At 50.2% G+C, this 27,774-nt stretch overlaps 1 protein-coding gene across 13 annotated transcripts in view; it reads left to right on the top strand.

The window, feature by feature from the left end:
- Nucleotides 1-27,774, top strand: part of NCOR2 (nuclear receptor corepressor 2) — a 228,319-nt gene that overhangs the window by 66,576 nt on the left and 133,969 nt on the right. For 11 of the 13 annotated variants that reach the window (XM_032128353.1, XM_032128363.1, XM_032128352.1 and 8 more), the window contains exons 2-4: nucleotides 6,422-6,633; nucleotides 18,200-18,327; nucleotides 27,454-27,634. In XM_032128353.1, the coding sequence (XP_031984244.1) occupies nucleotides 6,529-6,633; nucleotides 18,200-18,327; nucleotides 27,454-27,634 (414 nt within the window). In that variant the 5' untranslated portion in view covers nucleotides 6,422-6,528. Of the gene's footprint in view, nucleotides 1-6,421; nucleotides 6,634-11,060; nucleotides 11,103-14,207; nucleotides 14,385-18,199; nucleotides 18,328-27,453; nucleotides 27,635-27,774 lie in introns of those variants that run through there. The other 2 variants (XM_032128354.1, XM_032128358.1) reach the window with 2 other exon arrangements.

The following is a 27,774-nucleotide window of genomic DNA, read 5'->3' as shown; positions in this document are numbered from 1 at the left end:
GGGGAATCAGATTCTCCTGCTGTGGGTTGGGGTCTGAGCGAGGCTTGTCAGGGACAGGAATTGCAGTGCACAGTCAGCATGTCCTTTCCAGAAGCATCAGGCCAGTGCCGTGCTGCTGCGGGGAGCAGCTGGTCTGGCAAACTTGCTTTTCGAAACCAACTGGGAATGGGGCTGGCAAATCCAACGCTCTGACCTTGCTTCGTGCCGCTGCGGTGCCAAGATCTGTACACAAATGCTGGCAAAGGTTATCTTGGGGCAGAGCTAAACTTGGGTCCCATGCCCAAAATAGCTTGGATAGATTGAAAAGGAGAAATGCAAGTGGCAAATCCTGCTTTGCGGCTTTGGGCAGTAATAGGAGCAGGGCAGAGAAGTCATCTTTCATCAGGGATTGGAATCGGTTCTGTGTGGAGCCATGCTGTGGTTGGGAGAGCTGATGCAGCCTGATTGCAGCTATGAGACACCAAACCAAGATGAGAGATTTCAGCTCCTGAGCTGCTGACATGTTCTCCATGGCCTTAGGGACTGTTTGTACCTTCTTAGAAGGGCAACACCCTGCTCTGAGCAACTCTGTCATGGTGCTGCAAGGCCCTTCTTCCCCCAGATCTGCTGCCGTAATTGCTTGTGCATCTGCACCGTTGGTCAGGCAAGGAAAAAATCTAGTTCAGAAGTCATCTGGACAAAAGAGAACAGGGAGGAGAGCTCTGCCAGCGGGTGAGCTGTGGAATGGGACAAGAGCTGTTCTGGGTACTGCTGTTGGAGGGGCAGCTGAGGAACTGCAGGGTCTGACCGTCATATGCAGAGTGCTGCCAGTCTGGCTTGGCTTCTGTACTCCTCCAAAGCAAGGAAAGTGTTTTAGGATCACATGCAGGTATAAGCCTTGATCCCTGAGGTTGAAATAACCTCTCCTTCATGCCACAGAGCTCCGGATGTGCCTGATCTTTCCTGTTGACCCCATTCTGCAGTGTTAATGTAAAACCTCTGTGCTCTGCTGTGACTGAACTGTGGATTCCTGGGCTGCAGACACTGACATTGTCATCTTTGTTGTTCTGAATAAAGCCCTAAATTTGTGGCAGATGGCCTGCTTTCCTCTTGAAAGGACTTCATAGATCCAGTACATACAAATATTTGTGTATAATGTCAACTGTCTTCCAAGAAAATTTCATGCACATATTGATTAGACAAATCCATTAACGTTACGTTGTGGTGCATTTCTTAGGAATGTCTCTCTACCCCTTTTCATTGCATCTTAATTATTTCTGCTTCCACTAGTCCTTTAAAGCAAGAGCGAATCAATCTCTTAGCTGCTTTTCAGGTCTGGTTTTGATCTGGAGCTGCACGTCGGTGGGGCGGCAGCTGACGAGCAGTGTGCTCTTCTGTGCCGCACACAGCTGGGTGCTGGGGTTTTTTGGGCATCACGGTTGGTCGGACTCTTGTAGGTGGATATTAGAGCTCAGTATTAATTAAGCATCATTACAAAGGTCTCCTTAACTTTTATTTCAAAATATGTGAGTTGACTGGAGGATACATGCCTTTTATTTCTTGTTTGAGGAGGAAAATTGTCATGTATTTAGCATTTGATTAAAGATGACTTTGTTGTTTTTTCCAAAAACTGCATCATTTAATGTAATTAAACATGAGCTTTGTTGTCAATACTCTTCAGTTAAATGCACTGGTGAGTGCCAACAGCATTTTGCTTGTTTGCTGTGTCTGCATGGTGTGGTGGTACTAGTTTTTGCCTTTTAATAAGGTATTTTGCAGTCATTTTGTGGGCTGCCTCTTAACGTTGTCTGTAGACCATCCATGGGCCGTAGACCACAAGTTGAGTAACATTACTCTGGACTTAGGAAACAAAATATTCTGTTAATCTTATTTCAGCATGTCCTTGCTTTAAAAAAAAAACCAAAAAAGTGTATTTTGAACTTGAGCCATGTGTTTTTATTGGGCTCTTTAAAACTCCTCTGAGGAGAACAGATGAACCACTATTTTCTGTGAGCTGGGAGTGTTTTGTTGTTCTCACCTTTCAGATAGATGAACTAAGGCACGGGGTAATTACAGCAACTGGCCCACATTTGTGTTGTGCCAGTGAAGCCAGGGACCTCACCTGGGAATGCTGCTCTCCCTGGGGAGTCAGGGACCGATCAGGAAGGTTGGCTCTAACTTGGAAGAGCAACAAGTGTGTTGAATCATGTTAATTAGATTTTTTGGCAACTGGATTGAATTGCAAACCTCTTATTTTCGACCTATAGGGTTTTAGCAGGGTCCTGCCTGTATCAGTGGTAGGCTTTGCTGCAGTCAGGAGCTGCACTGAAGGTCCAGGATGGAGCTGTACAGCCCCGTGTCCAAGTGCTGTTGGCTGGGAATCCATAGGTGCCTGCAGGGTGTTGTGGGCTCATCTGTGCCCATCCTTTGGGCTGGATGTGAATGTGCTTGGCCCAGTGCTGTGCACCCCATTAGCCCAGGCTGTGCCAGGGCTGGGGGACACTGCTGGGAGCTGGCAGGCGGTGGGGCAGCTGGGCGTGCAGGCAGAGTTCCTTGGCATGTGGGCCAGCCAGCAGCAACTTGCAGAGGCTTGTAGTGTGCTTTTGTGGTGTGAATTGGGAGAACAGGTGATGGGGAAACAATTTTAGACAGTAAATGGCACATGAAGAGGAAAAACAGGAGAGCAGGGTGGTGGCAGGGGGAGGATGGGGGAGTTTTGAAAGCTTCAGCAGTGGGACAGAATCCTGTGAGTCTTTCAACAGGTGGAAATAAACAGGTACAGGAGGTTCTATGGGCACTCACCTCATCCGCAGGTTCGTGTTGTAGCCCTGATTCTGGTTCTGGTGATAACCTCCAGCTTTCTCCTGTTCCTAATCAGAGACCGTAAATCTTCTGGTACCTAGGGCTGTAATGGCTAATGCAGGTCTATGGGTAAAACAGTCTCAGATGGAGACTCCAACTAGGGGGGAAATACCTTTCCTGTGAGACAATGTCTGTTCTTCATCAAAATCAGTTGAGAAAGTAAGAACCAAACAGTTTGATTCTAAAGATTTAAAGAGCCTGGCTGCACTCTCTCTCTTACTTCCATTAATCTGTTCCTATTGTTTGTGTTCCTCTCTTAAAAATAATTAATAAAGAGTTGCGGGGGAGGAGGCACCCCGGTGTCTTTTGCTGGGAATAGGTGGCCTAGTGGTGTCCCAGCTGCACCCAGCTCTGAAGGGCACCAGTGCATCCCCAGCAAGATGTGCTCCCACTTTACTGCCCAGTGGGAGCACCCACAGCCTTTTTGCCTGCTGGTCACGGACCCTCCTCCCCAGAATGGTGCTGGGCTGGGCACATGGAGTGTAAAAATGGGACCTGAGGTGTGATCTGAGGCATCTGTGGAGCTGCCCAGTGCTTTGGTGACTTTGTTTGGCTCCAGCCCACAGTCCTACTGCAGTAGGAAGAACATCCAGGGCCTTGGGCTTGCGCTGAGATCCTGCTGCTGACCTGCTGCTTGCAGATGTGGAAATGCGTGGACAGTGCTTCTTGCCTGTTTGCAAGGAACATGTGATTTTTACTTTTGTCTTCCCAGGGCTTCTAACAAAGCCTCAATAGAGACAGAGGTGGTTTGCTGCCCTCGTTAAGGAAAAATCCTTTTGTGCTCCGGCTAGCTTGTGATTAATGCAGGACACGGCTCACAGACACTGTGCCTTGGTGCAGGATGGTTTTGTTGGCCTCCGTATCTTCATCCCGTGTCTGTGTTCCTCTAGTAGACAGTTAACTTTTAGTTGCACAGACCAAGGCAAAAAGGCTTTTAAACTGTTTTAGAGCTTGATACCATGTGGCTTTGCACCTGGTGCTGTGTTTTAAGCTGGACTGCTGATCTGAAGAGTTAAAAAAAAGTCATCCTGTTTCTTTTACTGTAGACAGCTGCCTCAGCATGGTCAGGTCTACCTGCTGTGCTTCCAGGAAGCCTTGGCTTGCTGAAAGCTGCCAGGGACTCTGGGTTGGGGTGTGTGTGTATATGTATATACATACATACATATATATTTTTTTTTTTACATGTGCTAATTAACTTGTAGCTGGCCATAAGCCAACATGTCCGAGTTTGAATCTGTTATTGGGAAAGTACCTTAAATTACTGCAGATCCCGCTGAGCTTTTGGAGCCCTCGAGAGCCCCGTGCATGTGTCCTTGGCAGCTGCAGGGAGGGTTTGCCCCTAGAGCAGCACACGGGCTGCAGGAGAGCTGGGAAGGGTGCTGGTGTCTCCTGGGAGGGTGCTGCTGTGTCCCTGGAGGGTGAGCCCAGTGGGTGTTGAACCACATGCTCCTGGCACAACCCCCAGCTTAGGGTGGGAGTTGGTGATTAAAATCCCATCCAGTCGGAAGTGTGAGGGGAAGTGGGACAGTCATACTGGAAGTATAAATACGCGTGTTCTGGGTGCCTCTGAATTCCCCCGCGTGCACAGGGGCTTTCCTGCCCGGGGTGGATCGCACTGAGCACGCCAAGCTCCTGCATGGGGAGGCTGTCTCGTCTGGGATGAGGGTCGGGCTGCTCCCGGGCCACCGGTGCTTCCCTGGCGTGGCAGGTAAGGTGCCCTGCGGCTCAGCAGGGGTCTGTGGGTCCAGAACTGCGGGGGGAATCCCAGCTCTTGTGCAGGGAATGAGCTGAAAGCAGGAGGGACCTGGTTGTCCCTTTGCACCCTGCCTTGAGAGCTAAACCTTGTCTTTCTCCATTTGTCACTTGGCAAAATACCTTTTTCTGAAGAGACTCACCTGACCCTCATCAGGAGCATGGTGATGTCCTTGTGTGTCTGTCATCCTTAGGTTTCATGGGGATTTGCTGAAAAGATGATTTCTGTAAGATTTGACCCCTGTGTGAGAGGGCCTCCCTGGGCTGCTTGCCACTGGCCGCTTGTCGTGCCTGGCTGCCAGGGGCCGTTGCCTTGGTTTGGTTTATTTCTGGCTCTGAGGCTGTGTCGATGCTGGCAAACCAGCAAGGCAGCCCTGTGCCTGCCTGCAGCAGATAGCGAGGGGTTTATCAGTACGGGCTCGTCTGTGGTGTCACAGGAGGGAAAAGAAATAGAAAAAGAAAAGCTTCCTCTTTCTTTTTTCTTTTTTTTTTCCTGCTTTCCCGCCCCCTTTTTGGTTTTTGTACACACCAACTGCTGTTTCAGTTGAAATTGCGTTGGCTGGGGCTGGCTGTGCTCCCCATGCACAGAGACCACAAGTGTGGGGAGAGGCTGCTGGGAGCTCGTGGCGCTGGAAGTTTCCTTTGCTGTTCCTGGTGTGCTGATGGAAGAGTTTGATACTGCCTAAAGCCTTGCACAAATCCACACAGAGCACGTACCTGCGCTGGGGAGGAGGCGTGCAAGCATGCACAGCACTGTGTGGGATGCAGAATGGATCCCAGGGAGCTGGGGCTGTCCCTGCTTGGGATCAGTCCTGATAACATCCCCTGACCCAGGAAGGCAGCACTGGGAATGGATGCTTTGTATAACTAACTGTTAATTTGAGAATAATAGTTAATGCACCTCACACTGACAGTGATGAAGGGCAGCATTTAGACCTTCGCTACTTTTTCACTGTAATCTAGACAAAAACCAGGAGACTTAAAATCATCATCAAGCAAACAATGTGAAGTATCTATAAAAATCAGTTACTTGTAAATCTCCCCTTGGGGCCAAGCAGCACCTTCCCACTTTGTTGGTTTTCCTGATTTTGTTGCAGCTGTTAAAGGAATTGCAACAGGTGGTACAGGAGCGATGGGTGTTTGTGAAAATACCCTCGGGGCTGTGGTGTGTTCTCTGGCTCTTGGTTCCTGTCAGAAAGGCTGATCCAGGTGGCACTGGGCGTGTGTGACATTGCTTTAGTCCTGGGTTTTAGTGTAGCTTCATGGATGGACACAGCTGCAGGCGGGGTTGGTGCCTGGTGTCCCTCCTGCCGTTAGATCACGGCTTACCTCAGAGGGCTGCAAAAGTGGCCACAGCTTGGAAAGAAGAGCCACTGACATGTGAGAGTGTGGATGTCGAAAGGAATGGGCTAGGGAGGGACCTTGTGCCTTTTTGGACCTTGTGTTGAAATGCCAAAACTCTTGACTGTGTTTTTGGAAACTGAGTCACCCTGCAAAAAAACACCCATCTCCAAGAGACTTAGAGATCAACAGGACCCAAATAAATTGCTGGCAATTTGGCTTCCTGGTCCTGCTGGTGCTGGGCGAAGGTTTTCCGGGGAAATTGGATGTGGGAAATATTTGGGAAAAATCTTGTATTTGGACTTCCTGTGATAGGAGTAATCTACAAAAAAAACTTGGCAGTGAGGTTTGCCAGATGGAAAACGGGGCTGCTGGGGAATTGCGAGGGCAGTGAGGTTTTGGTGATCGCCCAAGGCCTGATGTTCGGTTGTCTCGTGGGACTGCGGTTGACTGAATTTTAACCTGCTGCTTTCCTGTTTCCTTCCAGCTGTTGCGTGACGTGGAGAGCACACACACGATGAAGAGGAGCTCTCGGCTCTCCTAATCCTTTGTTGGTGATTTGGAAGCAGCGACCGCCGCGCCTGCTCTTCCGACATGTCTGGCTCCACGCAGCCCGTGACGCAGAGCTGGCGCGCGGCCGAGCCGCGCTACCCCCCGCACGCCATGTCCTATCCGGTGCAGATTGCCCGACCACATGCGGTAAGGCCGAGGCTTTCCTTCCCTACCACTCGCAGGGTGGGAGCCACGTGGGTGTCCCCAGTGCTGGGGCAGTGGTTCAGCTGCGCCGGTCTCGGATGTGGCTGTTACAGAGAAATCAGACCGTTTCCGTGCCTGTGGTACAGGATTTCATTGTTCCTCTCTCGTGGGATCCTCTTTTGTTTCTCCATATGGTGCTTTCAGTTTTTCTCTCCCTTTCCAGCCTTTTCCTAGCACTTGCCGTGGCTCATCATTTCTGAGCGCCCGTGTCTGTTTGTCCTCCTGGCAAGAGCACCCTTGGTTGGGTGCAGCATCCAGCCTGGGGGCAAAGGGGAAGGTTTGACCTTTCTTGGGGAGCAGGAGCACGTGGCCTCCAGCCCTCTTTGGCATGGCCTTTCCTTGGCACTGAATCACAAGGGAAGGACCATCCTCTTTCACGTGTGGGCTCACTACTTCCCAGTGAGCCCAGTCCTTGCTCCTCATGCCCACAGGAGAGCTCTCCTGGTTCCCAGGCAAACTGCTGAGAGTGAACCTGCCTCCTGCACTTTGTTGGGAGACCTGCCTCTCTTTATGCAGGACTCCTGGGGAGCAAGAAGATAACTGAGCTGCTGAGCTTTTCATTTTATCCTTCCTCCTGTTTCCCCTTCTTAGTCTTGACTTGCAGTCTTTTCTCTTCTTGGATCAAGGCATAAGCTGATGATCTTTTTTTTTTTTTTTTTTTTTTTTGGCTGTGTCTTGTTGAATGTACCAGAACTTGCAGAGGTTAATTCACCTGGATCCAGCCTCTCCTTTCTGTGCCACCTCACTCACTCATGCTTGTGTTTGCTCACCCTGGATGGGTGAATGTTTTCAGTTTAAGCTCTTAACGGAAGAAACTCTTAGTGGAACAGCTTTAGTCAGCTCAGGCTGCTTAAAGGAATCTTACTAGGTGCTGGAGTCTGGCTCACACTTCCAAGGGTCTTTGGAGCTGCTTCTTGGTGGGTCACAATGAGGTGGCCACAGCCAGGGAGGTGCCTGAAACACAAGCCAGCGAGGAGACTTTGTCTGGGGATTACATTTGACAGTGACAGCTACTGAGTGGTCATATTCAGTCTGTGCTGGTTTTAGTGTTAGACTTGAGAGCCTGGAAACCCATGAAGTGTCAGTGAAGGGCTGAAATTCCCTCATTTGCCCTCTTTGCCTGGCTTCAGCAGAGTGGCACAGGGAGCAGAGCTGGAGATTGGAAAAGCTTTGAAATAGAAACGTTAAGGAGGGCGCAGGACGAGCTCTTGGCTGTGTTTGCTGGCTCATCTACATCGCTCGGGGCCTGCGTGCTGCTGCACAAAGGAGCTTTTCATCCTGGGTATGAGACACGCTGACCTGGTTCGATTTATGGGAGCTTTGCTTCCATCAGTGTGAGCGTGTTTGTTTGGGGGCTGGAACATAATCAAGAGCATTTGTCTCAAGAAGAAAATCCCAGTTCTCTTTTTATCAGAAACCCGAGTGGGAGGAGGATGCGACCAGGTGAGCACGCTCTGCAGTTGTTGCAAGACTGTTGTTTAAAAGCAAACCAAGGGAACCTCAGTCTGCAGTGTGGAGACTTGATTTTAAAAGAGTGTGAAAGGCTCCTGTCCTTGGGGTACAGAGCCCTTGTCTCCTGCAAAATCCCAACTGCTTCCCCTTAGGGCTGCGACAGCAGGAGGAGCAGCAGAGCAGGGCAGTTGTTTGCAGTGGGCTGGAGCTGGGGGTTTCTGCAGCCTGCAGTGAACACTGGTTTTATTCTGTTGTGTTAATGTTGGAAGAAGTTGCTGGCATTTGCTTCTAGAAGCTATTTTTACAGCCGCGTGTAATCACCCGAAGCTGTGCGATACCTTTTGGGTGTCTGGATGCAGGAGAGGTCCGAGCTGAGATTTTTTTGGATAGAAGGCCAGGAGATTCCTCTCGGCAGAAGCGTGCCAGCCCCACACAAAGCGACGCACCTTGCCTCTGCTGGGAGAGGAGGCAGAGTGTTCCTGGAAGCGTGTCCCTGCATGATCTGCCCCGCCGCTCTCAGCTGTTCACAAACACGTGTCTCTTGCTCGGCGGGGCCGTGAGCTGGAGCCTGGCCATGGCTCTGGGGCTGGAGCTGATCTCTGGTGGGATTGCTTGGGAGAGGAGAGCCCGGTTCCTTTGAAGTTGCTGCGCTGTTTAATATTAAAAGTCAGCGGTATTTGCTTGCATGTCTTGGCCAGGTCAGTTTTGTCATGGGGTGTGTTTGCACAGTGAGAGCTTGTTTGGAAGAAACCAAGACAGGCCAAAACCAACCCGACACTAACATGTCTTGCATCTAATTAAATTTTGGTTCTGGTTTGTTGCGTTCCAAGACGTCCTTTCCTGTGAACTGGGAATTCATCAGTTCAGGGATCTTTATCCTGGTGGTGGAAACGCCCTGGGTCACCTCCTGGGCGCGTGTGCAGGGCTGAGCACAGCAGGGCTGCAAATGCTATTATAATATAAATAAATAATCACAGCCCAACTGTGACGGTCGCACCCAGGGAAATGCGGCGCGACAGGAATGCTGAGCTCAGAAATGAGCCGTGACATTATTTTAGGCTTGGAGACACTTTATGAAAAGTGATTTAAAGGATTGCAGCTGTTTGATTTCACAGATGAGGCAAGTGAGAGGGGATGTTGTGAAGGGGCAGGAGGCAGTGGAAGCACGCTGGGGGGTTTTTCTTCTCCCATCACATAAATCCAACAAAATGGGGGGGAAAAAAAGTATATTTAAAGTAAACAGAAATATGCTTTGTACATAAGGGCATCTCCTCCCAGCAGCGTGTTCCACGAGCTACTGCTGAATTTGGAGCCGGCAGAGAAGATCCAGTATCGGTTGAGTGAGGATGTTTGTTGCCTGGTTTCACTCTTGGTTGCCAGCTTTGGGCAGGGCTGTGAATCCGTGGGTCTGACCCAGACTGAGCTCTTTCTGATGGGTAACACAGCAAACAGGCTCTCCCGCAGGGGTAAGCAGGTCCCCCACCATACTCCAGCGTCTTCCTCCTCACTGAGAGATACGTGGTCCCGACAGCTGTTGGGAAGACTGCATGTGATGTGAAAATGGTGCAAAATCTTACAATGACCCGGGAGTTAATTCTGTCTTAGTAGACAATGACTTGCAAAAAGCTTTGACAAGTCAACATGCTTTTAACGGAAAGAAGGAAGCTTGGTGAAAAGGTTCTGGTTTGCTTGGCTTTCTTGAGGTAAAACTAAAATCTCCAATAATCAGCAGTTTCTTCTTAAGGGCACCAAGTGGTTCTTTGCCAAAGTGCAGGGAAAACTTTTCTGTTTTCCATATTCATTAGCTGTAATGTTGGGGTACGCAGTTGACTTCTGTCATGTTCAGCTTGGAAACAGAGGAATTGTTTGAATGCTCTGTGACCTTTAGCTAAAGGTGAAAAAACACATTACTTACGCTCTTAACCTTCTAATGTGTCCAAAGTTCATGCTCTCTCAAAGGAAACTTTCACATGAAGGATATTCATTTTCAGGCAACCTGCAGGTATTTTCTGTAAACGGATCAATTTTCCTGTGTAGTGCATGTCCCCCTTTCTTTTTAAAGCTTCTTCATGATCATTATTCCCTGGGAACAGAAGGGTTCCCCTCTTTTCCTCCTGTGTGAATCCAGTTTCTTGCTGTGACCTCCTTACCAGCCTTCCTGCTCCTTTTAGTGCCCTGACATTTCAGAGCAGGAATGGTGTGGATGCAGGCTGGGCTTTCCAGGAGGGTGGTATCAAGTGCAGGAGATGCTGGGGGTTGGGGCACACAAGGTGTCCTGAAGCAGCAGCCTCTGTGACAAAACAGCTCCTGCTTTTGGGGTGCTTTAAGTGTTTTACATACTAGAGACACTAAACAGGATTGGGGATTGGTGGGATTGGGGTGTGCACACAGTCATATGAAATTGGTGCTCCATCATCACTTGAATTCCCCTTTGTGAGCACTTTTTCCTCACTACTAACTAAGAGGCTCATTTTGTCTTCTGCCTGCTGTTTGCCCCCATTCCCTGCACACCGCTTCATCTGGGATGGAAGGGTGAGCTTAAGCCCTCCTCAACTCCTCTGCTCCAGCTTTGAGACCATTGTGCTTTCCCCTCTCCTGCCTGGAAGCAGCTCAGTAGCTCCTTCATTAAGCTCCCCATTTGCAAAACAGCCCTTGTGCGGGAGCGTCCCAGCCCGATCGCTCGTTTGCTTTGGCCCAGGATAAATAACTCCTTGTCTGTGTGAACCAGAGACAAGAGGTTGGTGCAAACGTGCGTGTTGATTTGGTGTCCAAGCCAAAAGGTGGCCAGGGGGGAATCGAGTGCCTTCCCTGCCCAGACTCCTCCTCCCACCAGTTTGAGCAGGGCGAGTTAAATCCAGTGTCCTGCTGCGGAAGGTGCTGTCAGCAGGCGCGGGTTCCGGAGATGTCAGGAGCTCGCTCCTCTCTGCGGTGACATGATCGGTGTGGCACAGCAGCGCCAGGTAAGCCTACAGAGGGGCACTGTGTTGTGTGTTACTGCTGCTGTGTTGGTTTTCCTTGGAGTAGTTATTCATACTTTTGTCTCCTGGGAGCAAAATGTCAGTGTGTGTCAGTGCTCCAGGAACTGGCAGAACGGAAGAGTTTATGGTGCACCGCCTCCGAGCTCAAAGAGCAACCTCCTGCTACCAGCTGAGCGAGGGGTGTCCTGAATTCTGCCTGCTGGGCTCCAGCTAATGTTTTAAGGAATGACTTGAAAATAAAAGACATACCTTGGAAATACTGACTCTGATCAGGTCTGTCACGAGAACTCAGCGCGATCTCTCTTGAGTGCCGTTCCAGTGACAGATTGCATTAGCTCTGAGCAGCTCAGCAGTAGATTTCGGAAAATTGGCTTTCTGCTGTGGGACTGGGAGAGCATGGAGGTGAAAGAACATGACACCTAATTCCCTGCCCTAGGGTCTCCCTCCCATTGCTGGGAAGAAGTTGGCTTACAGCAGTTTGTATTTAAGTCTTGTTTTCCCTAGGATACAGCCTTTATCCAAAACACTTCTTCAAGCTGCAGTAAACTTCTGTGGTTGCTCCCTAATCTGCTTTTTGGGCATGATTTGATGCAGAAGGTGGGTGATGCTTTGCTTTTGACTGATCTCAAGATTTTGAATTCACAAGGGAAGAAAGAACTTTAACTGCTTATGTGGTTTGGCAAAGGTGGAGACCCACTAAAGCCACTTTGGGAGCCTTTTCCTGCGCTTCAGGCCTGACTCTGATTGCACTGCCCCACCAGCCCCTGGAGGCACCTTCTGCAAAACTGGGGACTTTTGCTGGTTGTCACTGTCACAGCATTTATTTAAAATACTGAGCAAGTGAAGGATTTGTTATGGAGGTGTAAGGAAGGGTAGGAGAGAGCAGGGGACGTGGAAAGCTGAAAGGGTCCTACATGGATCTGCAGATGGGTTGTGGGTGTTGTACGGGAGCAGGTGTGGTAGGAGATGGTGGGGGACTGTGCTACAGAAGAGATGTGATGATGAGCTAAATGACCTGGTGCCTTTAAGGTGGAGAGTTTGGGTTTGTTGTGTGAAGAGATCTGCTGCTCACCCTGAGTGAGTGTTCATGGCTTCAGGAAACACAGCACCAGGCTCGGGAGCTGGAAGAAGGGCAGACGGGTCTGAGTTCCCGACTCAAAGGCGCCTGGATGTGACTGGGACGAAAGTCTTGTGATGGAGAAAGGCTGAAAAGCAGCACTGTAGTGGATGTGCTGCTGCTCTGTGGGCACCTCTGGCTGCTGGGGAGAGGGCTGGCGGCTGGCTCCAGCACCTGGCACCGGTCAGATGACCGGGAAGCCACAACAGCTGAGAGCTGTCCTCACTGAGACGTGACTTCTCCATGAATGGCATATTCAGACAGGGCAGCCAAGCACTGCTGACAGCCCTGCTTTGCTGGAGAGGTGGGGAGAGGGCATCAAGAAGGATGCAGTGCTATGCAGCTGGTACAGACGCTATCAGTGCTGGCAGCAGCCGCGGCCTCGGTGCAGGGATGGCAGCAGGAATCAATGCCTTCCAACAAGGGGCCACGCGCAGTGTGGTCACCTCCTAAAACAAAAGGCCAAGTCAGCAGCTTCTGAGAGATGGATGGCAATGAGACTGTCTCAGAACAATAAGGGCATTTGTCTTTTCAGCACATGTTGCATCCCCGTAGGCAAGATAAAAATGCATGTATTCAGCCAGGTTTTTATTACTGACCTTATCTTCAACAGGGGAGCTGATTGTGGAGAAGTTATTGTTTGGTTCATGGTGTTGATATTTTTTTCTTAAATCTGCAGTGAGCTCCTCCCAGGGTTTTGGGGAGGAAGTTGGACAGACAGCATTGTACTTGTGGACAACCTGTTTGGATCAATAATCACCTCCTTTGCACTTCAGAGGAAGTTTTCAGCAGCAGAGGATGGTTCCTCTGGGCTGGGGAGGCTGAGCATGGTGGGCTGTGTGCCACACTGGTCCCCTCGCAGCCCGAGCTGTGTCTGGACCTCATGCAGTGACAGCTCTGCTACCACCCTGGTTCCTCCCAAACCTTTCCTCTTCCTCTTACCTTTGAGAACTGGCTTTGGGAAAAAATACTTTCTTCAGGCGAATGCTAAAAAGTGCATTTCTCGGTCTGAGGAGCACATGCTGGGCTGTCAGTGCCAAGGGGTATCCAGGCACCAGAGAATTTTTCCTTTTATTGCTAAAATAGGTCACGCTCACTGCTGGCAGAAAGAGATATTAGGCAACTTCTTTTTCCAAAGTTGAGGGTGTGCAGAGCAGGGGTGCGGGACATCCCCTGTCTCTGGCAAAGCCACCAGAGCGGTGGCCATGCTGCTTTATCCACCCCACAAATTAATTGCTGGATGATCTGAGGGCCTGGCATGTTCCAAGTTGGGATACGCTGCTTCATGCTGGCTGTGTGGTTCTGGGGGTGCAAGAAGCTCAACAAGCCCCGTGCTTCCCAGGGGATGGGGTGGCTTTGCCGTCCCAAGCTGCATGGTCATGTCTTGGACACCATGTGGGGCTGCTCTGGGCCACGTGGACATGCCAGAGCAGCAGCTGTGAAGTGTTCAGCTGTGGCTCTGTGTGCCACCAGTGCCACAGTCTGGGGGGCACCAGCCCTCTGCCATCACCCATCGCTTCCCCTGTGGTTAACAGTTCCCAGAACGGCACACGAGCTGCTCATGAGCGGCAGGGACAGACCAGGCATCCATTGTGAGATTAGATAAGGGACAGTTCATGAGAAGTGAAATAAGTAGGGATGTTTTGGTATTGTTTTTTCTCACTATTTGTACCACACCATTATTAACTAGCCTCATTGAGTGTTGCAGCAGAAGCAGCACATTGTTAGAAAATAAAAATTATTTGCAGAACAGCGCTGGGTGAGCTTGGAACGAGCAGCCCTAATCCTTGGTGGAGGTGGTGAGGAACTGGGATTTGCTACTTGAGGAGCGTGTGCAGTGCCCAGGCCTGTTTGTCTGCCTCCGAAAGGTGACGAGGACAGTGTGGGGCAGTGGCTTGTCCCTGGGTGAGCTCTCCTGTGCCGGGGAGCTCCTCAGGTGCCTGCAGCCGATGCTGTGATTGGAGGTGGCTGCGGTGCCAGTGCCGCTCTCCGCCGGGGAGCCGGCTCAGCTGGCGGATGTGGTGGCTGACCCCAGGCTGCTCCTCCTCGGCGTCACGGCAAAACAAGCACCCGTGGTTTTTAAGCAAAGCTGTCTTACACTGAAACTCGGCGGGGAGCTCCCGGTTGCTTTCTCGGTTGAGGACGTGGTAAGCGACGAGGACAGATCTCACGCTTTGGGCTGCTCGAGCTGTGCTGCAGGTTCTCATCTGGCTGCACTCTAGGTCTCTGTGGGTTTGCTCCAGAGCTGTTTTCCAAGGAAGCCAGAAGCACGGGGTGTTTGTACTTGTTTTTCTGCTGGTGGGAGGAAGAGAGGAGGAGCAGTTCGCCTTTCTGTTGCAAGACCAGCTCCAGGTTTCCTTCCTGCAGGCCTCCTGTCTCTGAGGTCTTCTCCTCAGAGGCTGATTCTTGGAGCCGTGGGAAGGCCATGTGGATGGAGCAGTTGGTAGATGCCTTGGCTCTGTGGCTGTGCTTGATGCTGGAGCTGGGAGCTCAGGGTCAGAGGTGCTGTTGGCCGTGGCGCGGCGTTTTCTGGTGCCGTGTGCTGCGGGTCAGCGCCTGGGGGTGCTTCCAGCATCACTCTCAGACCTCCCCTTCTTCCTCCTGGTTGGTGATCAGGCAGCCAGGACCCAGCAGCTGCAGGCAGGGGAAGGAGAAATGAAGCACACCAGCAAGTGCACGTGTCCAAAACAGAAAGCGAGAGAGGCAGAACGGCTGCACGGCTGCCTGCAGTTGTTGGCTTAGTGTGGGGGTTATCCTGAGGTCGGGAACAACACTGAAGAGTTTGCTGGAGACTTTATGATAGGTAAGGCAGCAGGCTGGAAACTTTAAAATAATTTTAAAGGGGGGGGTGGGGAGGAAGCTTCTACCTTTTTCCTTCCATTGGGCTTTCTCTGTATGCTGCCGAGAACTTTTCTGTAATGTTGTGTTCAGGAGCCTGGCTTTAAACAGTTTGATTAGCAAATCTAAATGAGCCTGGTAGACTCAGGTTATTTGGGGTCAGAGAATTTACCAGGAAAGGGATGGAAATAGCGTTCTTGGCACTCCCAAATCAAGTGATAACACAGAAGCCTTGAGACTCAGGGCGCTTTCCCTGGCTCTCCCTCCCAGCACCCCATGCAGGAGCAGCATGGACGTGTCCAACCCTCCTGGTGGGCAGCAAAGGGTACTTTCGGTCCCTTAGGCTGGGCCTAAGTACCTCTTCAGTCTGCTGCATGGAAAGTGTGTTTTAATGAGGCCACTTTTGGGTCTTTAATGTTACATTTATCTGAAGATTTGCCTGGTGCTGCCCTGCCGGGGTGGCTTATGGCGGTGCCGTGGCACCCTCGGTGTCTGTCTGGCCTTGGCAATGCTGCTAGTGCTGGCTTCCTCCCCCCAAATCTGATTTGCCAGAGCCCCTGACTATCCATGGTCTTTCTGCTTCCTTGATTTCTGTCATGACATTCACTGAATTCATGAAATTTGCAAAGCTTCCCAAAGTACGTCCTTGCGGGAGCACCTGAACCACAAGGAACATCAGGAAAGTTGGTGTAAAAGGAAGAAAGTCCTTACTGGAGGCAGTTGGAGATTTGAAAGCTCTGGAGAGGCTGCTCTGGCCAATCAGCAGATTTGTGGGGTGGGAGGAAGGTTTGCAGAGAGCAGGAAGAGATGCAAAGAGAGGCAGAGGATGAGCAAAAGATAGAATTGAGCAAAACCCAGCAAAAAAATGGAGAGGAAAAGGAGCAACATGTAGTTTGGGGCTGCAGGGTTCTTTAGTTGTTCTGTTTCATGTGTCTTGGAGTTGCCTGTGAGCAGGTACTAGAATTCTGAGGTCAGGATGAGGGCTAAATCACATTTGTCTGCCTCGGTGGGGAATTCAGGTGGCACCCAGTGGGTGCTGCTCCTGTGTCTGTGTGGAAGGTGCAGTGGTGCTGTGGCAGCAAGGTGCCTCCCAGCAGGTATCTTTAAAACTCTGCTAGAGAAAATTGAAGCCTCTTCTGAACCGTAGAAACATTTAGGTTGGAAAATACCTATAGAATCACCAAGTTGAGCTGTTAGCCCAGCACTGCCAAGTCCACCAGTTTGAAGGCAGCTCATAAACCTTTCTGGTGTTCACATTTGAAAAACACAGTCACAGCTCACAGTGCAATTTACTGGAGTGACTTTCTGAGCAATTAATCCACCTACATCCTTGCCAGGGCTTCCACAGTGCCTCTTAACAGTTCATCACAGGGCACAGAAATTTGTCAATTTTAATCCTCCTCACTAATTTTTAGGTTCTGTTTTCTTCTTGTAAAACCCACTGTGGATGTAAGCAATGCAGAGCAGGTCAGAGTCACTTCAGGCCGTGCCACCAGGTTCTGAGCTCCACCAGCCATTTTCTGACAGGGTTAGAGGAGGCAAAAGCTCAGCTGAGTGTGGGCAGGGGGAGAAGGAAAAACAGATGGTTCTTGGGACATGCAAGAGCCTTTTTTTTTTCTCAAGGGCACAGCCTTTGAGCCTCCCAGACGGGTAATTCTTGTTTATACGCCCACAGAAGGTGACGGTCCTGGTTTTGGGCCTATTGGTGTGTCTTCCCAGACACGATGTGTTTGTTTTGTAGGTGGATGTCAGGAGCTGCATCACTCTTCTATTTAAATATTTATTTTTAATTTAAAACCAGGACAAGTGTGAACGTGGGGAAGTTTGTCGTGGGCAGGGATTCTGCTTTGGCTGGGGCTGTGAGAGCTGATGGGCTCCCTCACTTCAGATGTCTGTGTTTGTCCCATCTGTGGTTGGACTGATGGCACATTCTGTCCTGCAGCCCCCCATGGCATCCTGCATGGATGGACTCTGGAGCTGAGGGAGAAGCAGCGTTGTGGGGTTGCATCCTCCCTAAACACCTGGATTTACAGCAGAACATCCCCGTGAGGATAAGTGGATGCTGTCCTAGTCATGCCCTTCTTAATGTTGCAAGAACCTGTCTGCAGACACCCCTTGTCCCAGAGGCTGAGGTCTGGGATGGCCAGGCTGGAGGGGCCAGCCAGGAGTGGGGTTGGCAGAGGTCTCTTGTTCCCAGCATTGGTCAGCTGCATGCACGTGGTGGTTTATTTATTGATTTTTTTAAATTTTTTTTTTTGTAGACCCAGAAATTCCGTTTTTCTTTTTGAGGAAGTTAAAGCTTTCTTGTTCCAGTTGGGAACTGTTCAAAAATAGTCTCCCAGGTGGAATTGGTTCTTCTAAGGTAAATGTGTGTCAGTGTTACCAGGGTTATTCTGTGACAGGGCTTTCTATGCCATTGCTGAAGGTCTTAGTTAATTAGATGATCAGTCTGCTGGTTAAGTATCTATCTGCAAATAAAAAATAGCAGTTGAATGTAGCTGCCTAAAATACTGCTGCTGGAATCAGTCTGTGGCACAGAGCAGGAGGGCTTCTTATTTAATTAAAATCAGGAACATACTGTTCTGTACTCTCTAAGGGTCAAGGAACAAAAGGGACATACACATAATAAGTAGCTCAGCCCAGGGGAGCTGTGTTTAAAGGGACGTTTTCAAGATAACATTTGTGATTTTTCTTCTGTCTTTCTTTCCCCCCTTTTTTTCTTTCTCCACGCTGCTGTGTAGCTTATTGAAGCTGAAAGTGTCCTGTGACTTAATTTTGTTCTTACTCTTGGATTCACAGTTGTCATCAGGACTGCTTGGATGCCAGAAATCCCTGTGTGCGTGCTCAGTGGCTGGGTTGGGCTTGCTGGGGTCCTTTCCCAGGAGCCAGCCCTGCCTGCAGCCCCAGGAGAAGGCTGGAGGCAGGTTCAACAAGGGGCTGAGCTACCATTCCAATGCAATGTAGGACTGGGAATTACTGGGAACCTTCTGGGAAGGGCAAAGCACTGAGCTGTGTGGCCCAGTGCTTCAAAGGAGGCATATCTTAGTGGGATTTTTGGAGTTGTTGTGTGCTCGTTTGAAAGTTCCCACCAGCCTGACAAGCTCTTCTGTGTTTGTGTCTGCAGGACGTGGCGCTGTTGGAGTACCAGCATCATTCCAGGGATTTCGCTTCCCACCTCCCGCCGGGGTCTATCATGCAGCCGCAGCGGCGGAGGCCGTCGCTGCTCTCCGAGTTCCAGCCGGGCAATGAAAGGTACTGGCTCCCTGCCTGCATCAGCCAGGGCTTTGTGCAGGGCTCTGGTGGGAGCAGGATTGGGAGGGACCCGGGCAGTGGGATGCTGTGTCTGGGCGCTGACCGTGCTCAGGCTCAGCGCCAGTTCAGCTTCCTTGTGCTAATCAAGTGGCATCTTTGCCTTCCGGTTTCTTACCTTTGACTGTCACGCATTTTAAAGAAGTCCTGAAAACAACAAACAACAAAAGAACCACCCCCTCACTTCTGTGAAGCTTCACGTTGCTGTGACTGGTTGTGTTGGCTTCTTCAGCATAGGAAATGAAGCCGTGTGGTCGGGTTTGGTCTGTGGCTCCCGAGGCTGCAGGGAGGAGTGAGAAGAGCTCATTTCCTCCCCCATCTCCGCTTCCTCTGCTGCTGCTCTTCCTCCCCGCTTTCATTGTTTTTGTTTCTCTTTCTGCATTCCCCTTACAACTTTCTCCGAGCTGCCTTTTTCCTATCTGCTCCCCTCATGCCTCTCCCTGTGTTCCTGTTTCCTGTTGTAGCCTCATGGGAGGCTAGCAGTGTTTTTAGGTGCAAGTCAGGCAAATGCTGTGGCTGGGAATGCTGTACAGGAGCTGATTTGTTTGAAGGACATCACTCTCACTCTCTGTTTCAATGCAAAACTCTGCTCTCTCACACAGTTTCTCTTCTGCATTTGATGTTTAGTGGTTTGGGAAAAAAACTGGCCTGGAAGTGAAATAAGAGCCTGGCTACAGTAGATTTATGCAAAGCAATTTTTTTAATGCTTACTCCTTAGGCTAAGAGCAAAACCAGTGCAGAGTCAGAGATGAATGTGTTTCTCTAAAATCATTGTTAGGGGGAGAGGAGCAAGAACTCAAGGTGTTGGATGCGTAACAAACACAGACAGGATCCTCTTTTTCTAGTAGGTTGGGTTCGGCTTGGTGCTCAGCAGAAGCAAACCCGTGAGAATTTGGAGGCAAAAAGTGGCTTCCAAAGTTCATTTTGCATCTGGACTTGCCCTTCTGGGTTATGCCTGTGGCACCTGCAATTACAGAGGGTCGTGTCACTCTTGATAACCCATAATTTATTGCAGCATGTTGCGCTGCCTTGGCTCGCTTTGATTTCTCAGTGCTTTGATTTCTTAGCACAGAGTAACACGGTTAAGTTGGAATTGGGTCAGATTTAGCTAAATTTGGGGGAGATGGGTAAAGAGGACCTAGCAACATGCTCCTGCCTGGTTTTGTTTTTCACACTTCTGATGGTTTGCAAAGTGGAGAAGCAGTTCTGCTCTCCAGTAATGCGCTGTTTAAAAAAATGTATCTGGGTTCTTCCATATCACAAAAAAGCCCAACTACAAACTTTGGTGTCTGCTGTGCCTGATCTGGTGTGGTCACCCAGGCATCTCCCTTTGGCTTACAAATATTTCAAAGTCACCAAACTTATTTTTATGTTGACAGTCACATGAATGTGGGTAAATGTTAATCAAAGTTGCCAGGGGATGTTAGACATCCACTTGCTTATCATGGGACCTCATTTTCAGCTTGCATGGTGATGTTTTGGCATGCTATAAAAAGAAACTCTTTTAATAACTTATATTTCATCCCTGTTCCCCTTAACGTCCAAAAAATTGTACTTTTGCAAAACTTATACTGTGTAGTAAAGCTAAAAATATTGCTTCAGTTCAGTTGACATCTTGTGGCAGAATACTGGGACAGAGACTCACTGAAAATTTTTGGGGGCATCTGGGGATGCAGAAGGGGGGGTGGTCTTTGAAGAAACTGTAAAGAAATTATCCATCCGATGTAATTAGTGATTGAGGTGATTCAATTTGGGTGCTGTTGCAGAGGTGTCAGTCTGTTTTGCAAAGCCAACTGCTGTTTCTCTGCATTTTTAAGCCCTACACTTAAAAATCCATCCTCCGGGGGCTTTGCTAGCTCACCTCTGTGGTCTGAGGAGCTGCTGTAACACAGGGCCTGCTGTGTTGTGAGAGGAGCCCTTTGGGTGGTGGTTGCTCACCTGAGGGTTCCAGGGCCAGAACCCTGGAGCTCCTGGAGCAGGGGTGATTGGTCATTGGTGCCCTCCCCAAAAGATAGCTGTGGCTCTTCCTGGTGTAGAGCAGAGCCTGGATGAGGGAGGGTGGCGATGGCAGCCATCTCTGCAGCTGAGTCCCCTTGGCAGGCTCAGCGCCTTGGCTTTGTTCCTGGGCTGGGATTGATGGCTTCGAGCAGAGGCAGCTGGCTCTCGGCATGAGGGGCTGGGAGGAGGGAGACCAAGGCAAACAACATCCTCAACATGGCACAGGGGGTGAGTAGAGGGAAGCACAAGGGTGTGCTGTGACTGAAAGAAAGACCCTCGCTGTGCTTCCCTGCCTGACAGCCCACCTGGCTAGTCAGTGGTGGTGGGCATATGACAATCCTCCCCTTGCAGCAAGTGTCAGAGAGGGGAACCCTTCCAATCCCCCGTTGCTTCAGGAGTCCAGAGGAAGCAGCCTGTCTGCTCTTGGTTGTGGTGGCTGATGCGCTTCCAGGATCACTCTGCTCCTTAAGGATATCAGCTTGCAAGTCTGGTGCAAGTGGGATGTGGCAGGCTGACAGCGCTGGAGATCGAGTCCTGCGTGCATTCCTGGGCATCACTGCCCTGCCATCACCATGCCTTGCACTCATCCAGGGCACTGCCTACAGCTGGAGAGTGGTTCAGCCCTCGTGCCACTTGGTCCCTGTGAGCCCACCTGCCTGGTGGGTGGCTGCTGTTTGCCTTCCTGTCCTGGAAACCGCAGGGATTCACTTTATTCCGTGTGCTGGTTTTGGGAGGTTTTCCCCTATTTTGGCTTTGCCTTCACTTTGGACAGGTCTCTGAAGCCTCTTCAGGCTGTCTTTGCACGTGGTATTGGAGGCTTGACCTTGGGGATGCTTGAAATCCCACAGAAATCATTTGGGCTTGCTTGGATGGTCTTCCTCCTCCAGCTGTGCATGTTTTCGGTCTCTCCTGGCTGCAGTTTTGCTGTCGCCACCAGGATGGTGGTTAGTTGTGATTCAGTGGAAAGGGAGCAAGAGGTGAAGCATTTCACCATGGGCACAATGTGTTAAGCATGAATCAAGTGTTGTTGGCAGAAAGGTGTTGAGTGATAACTTGCCAAAAGGAGTGGAATGCTGAGATGGTCCCGCATTTTGGGGCTTCCTGAGCAAGAAGCTTGTTGGGAAGTTGCAGACTGCCCTTCTCCACGAATGTCAGAATCAAGAGTTGTCACCACCCCTTCATGGTTGGGCAAAGACTTGAACTCCCTGTGCAGCAATTTTGGCTGGAAGAAGGAAGGAAAACCTGAACCACTCTGAATCTCTTGCTGTAGGGAAAACTGGCTCTGCCTGTCTTTGCAGGGATGCGCTGCTTTCTGCGATGGTTTTTTGGTGGCAGGCTTTTTCTTGGAAGGATCCACAGACTTCCCCTTAGCTTGTTAAGTTGGCTGTGCCAACTGGTCTGCAGGAGCGAAGAGAGGTATTTCAGGATCTGCTGTTGGTACAAGTCGTACCATGAATACTTGCAGTGGAATGTCCTGGCAAGGTGACAAGGATTAGGGCTTTTTTCCCTCTTCTATATATATTTTGGTCCTCAAAAGAAGTGAGAAAAACTGGGTTGAGTGTTAAATGGCAGGTTCCAGTGGGTGAGGGGTCTGAAAAATCAAGGAACTGGATTTTTCTGACTTTTCATATGTGTTAGGATTTTACAGCAAGCTTCCATATTAATGCAGAAATGCTGGGGTGGATACTTCTCTCTGCTTCTCTGGCAGAAAATGTGGCTGTAAATAAATGGTATGTGTGTTAACACAGTATATTCCACCTTTATCCAGAATAAGATGAGTCACTATTTTCACAGAAGATTATTTTCCCAGTTCAGGAGACCATGCTCCTCTTTCGGAGCCGTTCTGCTTAGCAGGCACAAGGAGTCTGAAGAGTTTGCCCGGTGTCGATCTGCAGGATGACATTTAGGATACATCAAACAGCTGCTGCGTTTCTGCAGCCATCTGAGATAGCCATGTGCAGTGTGGCACACAGAGAGCATGCCAGATCACTGTGCCTCTTGCATGGGATTAATCCTGCTGGCCAGGGAGCCCAGGGAGTGGTGGGAAGCTGGGGCAGTGCGCTGGAAATCACACGCGGCTCTCAGTCTTCATCTGTGCTGGGCCAAATGGCACCAGCTGCTCCCAAGGTAACAGCACGACCAATTTGATTTTATTTATGGTTTTTAATTAAGTTTCCATTTTTAAAGGTGATCCTTTTCTCAGGAGTGAGTGGCAGTGCAGCTGAAATCCCCACAACCATATATCTGTGTCTTTCACACTGCGAGTGATGAGCAGTGTGTTACCAGGAGCTGTGGTTTTTTTCCTCCCCGTAATTGAACGCAGGAAAACAACATCTGGAGAGGGCAGATGCTGGTGTGTAGGCACCTGGGGACAAGGCTTACCTTGCAAGCTCTGGTGTGGGCTGCCTGGCATGTCCATGGATGGACATGGAGGGTGATCAAGGGCATGGGATGTCTCTGAAGCCCAGGAGTGTTCAGCCACCCAGGACTGCTAAGAGGGCTTGCCTGGCAGGCTGCAGTTTTGGATGCCTGAAGAAGAAAGCATGCGGGGGAGCTTCTGGAGAGAGACAGATATTCCTTCTCCTCCTCTTGAGTGAGGCAGTGCCATTGTGTTAAAGCTTCTGCTGGTCCTGTCCATGAATAATTCAGGCTCTGGGTATGGGGATCTTCAATACGCAAGTCTTAAATAGAGCACCTGCTCTTATCTAAACTGCAGTTGGCTTGGAAGAAGGTGGCTGAGGGGTTGTGCAGGGCAGCCAAGACACTGCTCCCTGCCCTTGTGTGGGAATGCACAGCCCGAGCATCCCGAGGATGCGTGTGGGTGCTTGGTCAGAGCTCCTGAGGATCTGGGAGTCCTTGAGCTGGGCCACATGGTGAGCTAAGCATCCTGCTCGAGGCTGTCCCACACCTTTGGCTTGGGAAGACTCAGTCCTGCTGCTGGCAGACTTTGCTGAGGGCGTGGGAGCTCCATCTTCCCGCCCAGACACGCAGCTCTTCCCGTCAAGTCACGATGGTTTATCTCCCTCTCCACCTACATGACAAAGGGAATATATTGGCTGGTCCTGGACATGTTTTTCTAGCGGCCTGGTGGCAGGTTTGCTCCTACAAAGCCTCCAGTTTCTCTCTCTAACAGGTCCCAATTTGCCCAGTCTCACACTCTGGCTCTCATTAGCTGTAAAGGGGTTGTTGAAACCTCTGACAAATCTTAGCATTGGCTATAAATAATTCAGGTCAACGCCAGTGGTTTTCTATATGACTGTCTTTCAAAAGCATTTATCATCTGTCTGTACCTGTGGGGCTTGGATACTCTTTTTAGAACTTACTTTTGGAGACAATTTCCCACCAAACCATCTCAGCTGGAGGAAATAAGCAGCCTCAGCAAGGCCGTCGTTTGTCTTGGTTCTGGTTCCAGGAGACACTGAGAATCAGTTTTCCAGCCTGGTTATGTTGTTTGGCCCTATGGTGTAGAGAACAGCATTTGCAGATGGGAGCAACTCTTAAAGTGTGCTCTTGCTGGGAAGTTGGTGGGAGCTGGCTCCGAATCGCTGCCAGTGCTTTGAGCCCTCGGTGCAGGAGGCTGTGGGAAGTCAAGCTGGGTTTGCTGGATGTTGCAGAACAGCCATCACTGCTCCTGCAGCCGCCTTCTGCTGCTCAGCTGAGGGAGAAACGGGAAGCTCTGAAGAGCAGGGGAGGGTTGTGCTGCTCTGAGGAGCCGGACAGTGGATTAGTGGGGAGGGAGAGTCTTTGGCCTCCTGAAAAGTTTGTACTTGCTCATTTCCCAGTGATTTGGCTTCAGGAAAGTAAAAGTAAGATCCCTCAGGGTAAGATCTCATCACGACTGCTCTTACAGGTCCCAAGGACAGCTCAGGATATCTCATTTGATCCTCTCTCCCAAGCTCTCAGCTTAATGACTGGACTCAATGATTTTAGAGGTCTTTCCCAACCATAAGGATTCTTTGATTCCCTGATACCCAGCTAGCGGACAGCCGCTGTTTTCAGCCCATCTTGTGCTTAGCTGGCTCTGGTGTAGGCATAACGCAGCAGAGGGTGTTTTTTTCCCTGGGTCCTGGTCATCCACACTTGCTGGAGTGAGCTGCAGATACCCCACATTGCTGTAGGGTTTTACCTGCTCATACCTTCCTTACACCCTCTGAGTCTGCTGAGGAATTGGCCCTGGTGAATGAGTAACGCAGCTCTGCAGCTGGGAGGGCACAATTCATTTGTTGGATTAGTAATAAACCAAAGGTCTCATCTTGGGTTATCTTGGTCTTCTGAACCTGCACCTGCCCCGAGCAGAGCTGTGTGGGGGTGGTTGGGAGTTGGGCAAACCCTGGGCGCCCAGCCTTGTGTGTCAGCACATCTCACGCTGCTCCGCTTCCCTGAAGTAGCACAGTGTTTGTGGTGAGGGACTCAGGTGAAGACTAACCTGCCCCACTTTGTAATTAACGCTGGCATTTGCTTTGCTTCATTTAATTATGCACAACTCGCATGCAATTAAAAACACTCTTTCCCTTCAGCAAAGTAGGAATCTCTGGAATAAACCAGACGGGTGGGAGCTGTTTGGAAAATGCAGCAAGCCCCAACCTCGGTGTAGCGGGAGGGTTTTTCAGGCAGAGTCATTTTTGCGCTGACAGCAGCGTCGTCGCTGTATGAAAGTCTGTTGTAAAGAGCTTGCTGCAGGTGTGGATGTGAAGAGTGAAAGGTGTGAAGGCTTCAAGCAAAAGCATTTGTGTTTGCAGCCAGGACAGGCTGAGCGGGTTGTGTTGGGCAAAGTAATCTCGGGAGCGGCTGGAAATTCCAGTGGATAAAGTTAATAGCTGTTCCAGTGGATGTGGAAATGGAAATAAAATAGCACCTTATAACATTGCAGCCACTTTCCCTGGCGTGGCCCCTGCCTCGCTGTGAGTAACCTCCTTTGTAAAGCTGAGTGGTGCTCTTATCTTCAGAATCCAGGGTTTTCTTTCCGAGTGGAGCAGTTGTGTCGGGTTCCTGACAACTGCAGAGGTCTTGGAGCCATCCTTTGTCAATTAGCAGCTTCTTGGTAATACGGCCTTAAAAGAAGGGAAGAAGTGAAAATAAATACATCTGATTTTTAATTGCCTCAGTACAGCAGGGCCTTGGGTGTTGGAATATTTTAGCACCTGCCCAGCTCAACAGTTGCTTATTGTTCCTGGGTTTTACAGCACAGCCTGAAATGCCGACGTGCAGCTGTGGGCAGGCAGGGATTGCGTGAAGGGCTGGGACCAGGCAGCAGGAAACCTGAGAGGTGCCAGGAGAGATTTCTGGGCTTGCTGAGAAAAGTTGGGGATCATTCAGCATGAAAGTGTTTGCAGGTGAAGCGAGCTGTGCTTCAGTGCCAGATTTCAGGGCTGTTGAGCTCTGAAGGGTTTGCTGTGCGAGCTGTGCATTCTGTCTCGGACGTTGGAGCACCAAAGGCAGTGCTGGAGCCTCCCCATTCTCCTGTCCTGTTTTTGCTGGGGAGGAGGAAGAGGATGAGCCAGATTCTGTTTCTGTGTGTCAGCAGCAAAGCTGCTGCCCGATCCCAACGCCAAACCCACAGCAGCAGAGCTTGGCATGCGTGTGCTTTGTGCCTGCTGTTGATGTTTAAAAAATAACACCCCCAATTTTATCTTGATTCCCTGGAGCTGGGTTAAGTTGGCCACACTGCTGCAGGGGAGGGCATAGGGCAGTGCTCAGGGTGGTGCCCCTGAGAGGGTGGGTTTCTACAAGATCCTCTCCCTGGTTATAGCTACCGGCTTCAGAGCACTCTGGATCCTTCCCTTTTTGCCATCTCTTCTGAGATGTTTAATGTCAGCAGTTGCAGTTTGTGGTTGTGGGGCAAATGATGCATAAGACCCCCTGTCTTCTATGTTTGCTCTTGACAAAATATATCCCCTTTCTCCCTCCCCTTCAAGCAGCTCCAAAGGGTGTGTTAAGTTTGTTAGTTTTTGGTAACTGGGGAGGACACTTTACCACCAGCTCAGGAGAATTGCAAGTCTTGTTTAAGGGGAAAAGAAAAAAAACCATGTTTTTTCACAAGCTTTGAATCTCCTGTGCTTCATTTTATTTTTATTTTTTTTTAAGACGCACTTCTGCATGAAGTGTTAAAAACACACCCTTGGAGCTGCTGCAGCAAAGCTGATTCTAGGGCATAGTAAAAGGTTTAATGTATTTTTGTAGGATCCCTTTACAATTCCCACAAGAGAATCCTGCTAAGGAAAACAGAGCTACAAAAAAAAAAAGTTCAACATTTGTTTTAAAAAAGCAAAACCAAGCCCACTCTCTGGGTACTACCAACTGCATCATATTTAACAGGTAAAAGATGTTTGAGCTCGATGTGACTCGTTGGTGCAGTTGCTATCACTGGATAATGTGCCTTTACAGCCTGCCAGGTCTGTGTCAGAGACATGCAACTACATGTGGCTGGTTTCTTTCCTCCCTGATCCTGGAAAAATAAATCCCTACTGTCTAGCCATGGAGGAGTAGGCATTTTTTCCCCAACATATAATCTTTGGTATTCCTATAGAAGACACTAAATATAAACACTGGGGCAGCTACCTTTGACTAAATAAGACAGACGTGACGGAAGGGCGTGTTCTGCCCGGTCTTGGAGGCACAGGAGGATTTATGGGGCAGATTTGAGGATTTTCCAAGCTTTGCCTCTTTCTGACCAGCCCAACCTATGTGTCATGATGGGGAAGGCTCAGACCTGCAGCCTTATTCAGTTTGTTCCAGTGTAGGGACAGCCACCCACTGCACTGGTGGGACAGGAGATGACAGCGGGGCTTTCCAGGTGACACGGCAGCGGTGCTGAGGAGGGGCACAGCAGGGTGGCCCCTTGGTCCTGCTCCAGGACATGCACCGTGCCCAGCAGCTGAGCTATGGGGCTGTGCATTTGGGTCTGCAGAGACCTGAGATGTTTGAGTGCAGGACCACCTGGCCTTCCCCCATGGATCCTTCTGGAAAATGGGCAGATGTTGAGCCCTGTCCTCCTCGAGTGGTTTGCAATTGTGGAGCAGGGGAGAGCGGAGGTAGTTTCTTTCCTAAAGGCTCCTTTCCCTTTGTCCCCAGATCTCAGGAGCTGCACCTGAGAACCGAGGGGCATTCCTATCTCTCTGACCTGACCAAGCCATCGGACTTGGAGTTCATTGAAACCAAGAGGCCGCGCCTGGACCTGCTGCAGGACCCGCTGATGCGGCACTCGCCTCTCCTGAACCAGAGCCAGCAGGGAGGCACCGAGGATCTCTCAAAGGTAAGGGGCTGATGGCCTGTGCTGCCAGCTGGGTGCGGGGTCTGCATTTTGGGCTTGTGTAGAGCTGCCTTTGAGGTTCTGAGCCGCTGCTGGATTCAGCAGGGATCGTGGTTCCCAATGCGTCGAGCAGTGCTTGGTGG

This window comes from Corvus moneduloides, chromosome 18 (genome assembly GCF_009650955.1).
Source record: "Corvus moneduloides isolate bCorMon1 chromosome 18, bCorMon1.pri, whole genome shotgun sequence".
In the NCBI taxonomy this organism is placed as follows: Eukaryota; Metazoa; Chordata; class Aves; order Passeriformes; family Corvidae; genus Corvus; species Corvus moneduloides.
Note: the sequence above shows the minus strand (reverse complement) of the source record. Positions and strands in the feature narration are given on the sequence as shown.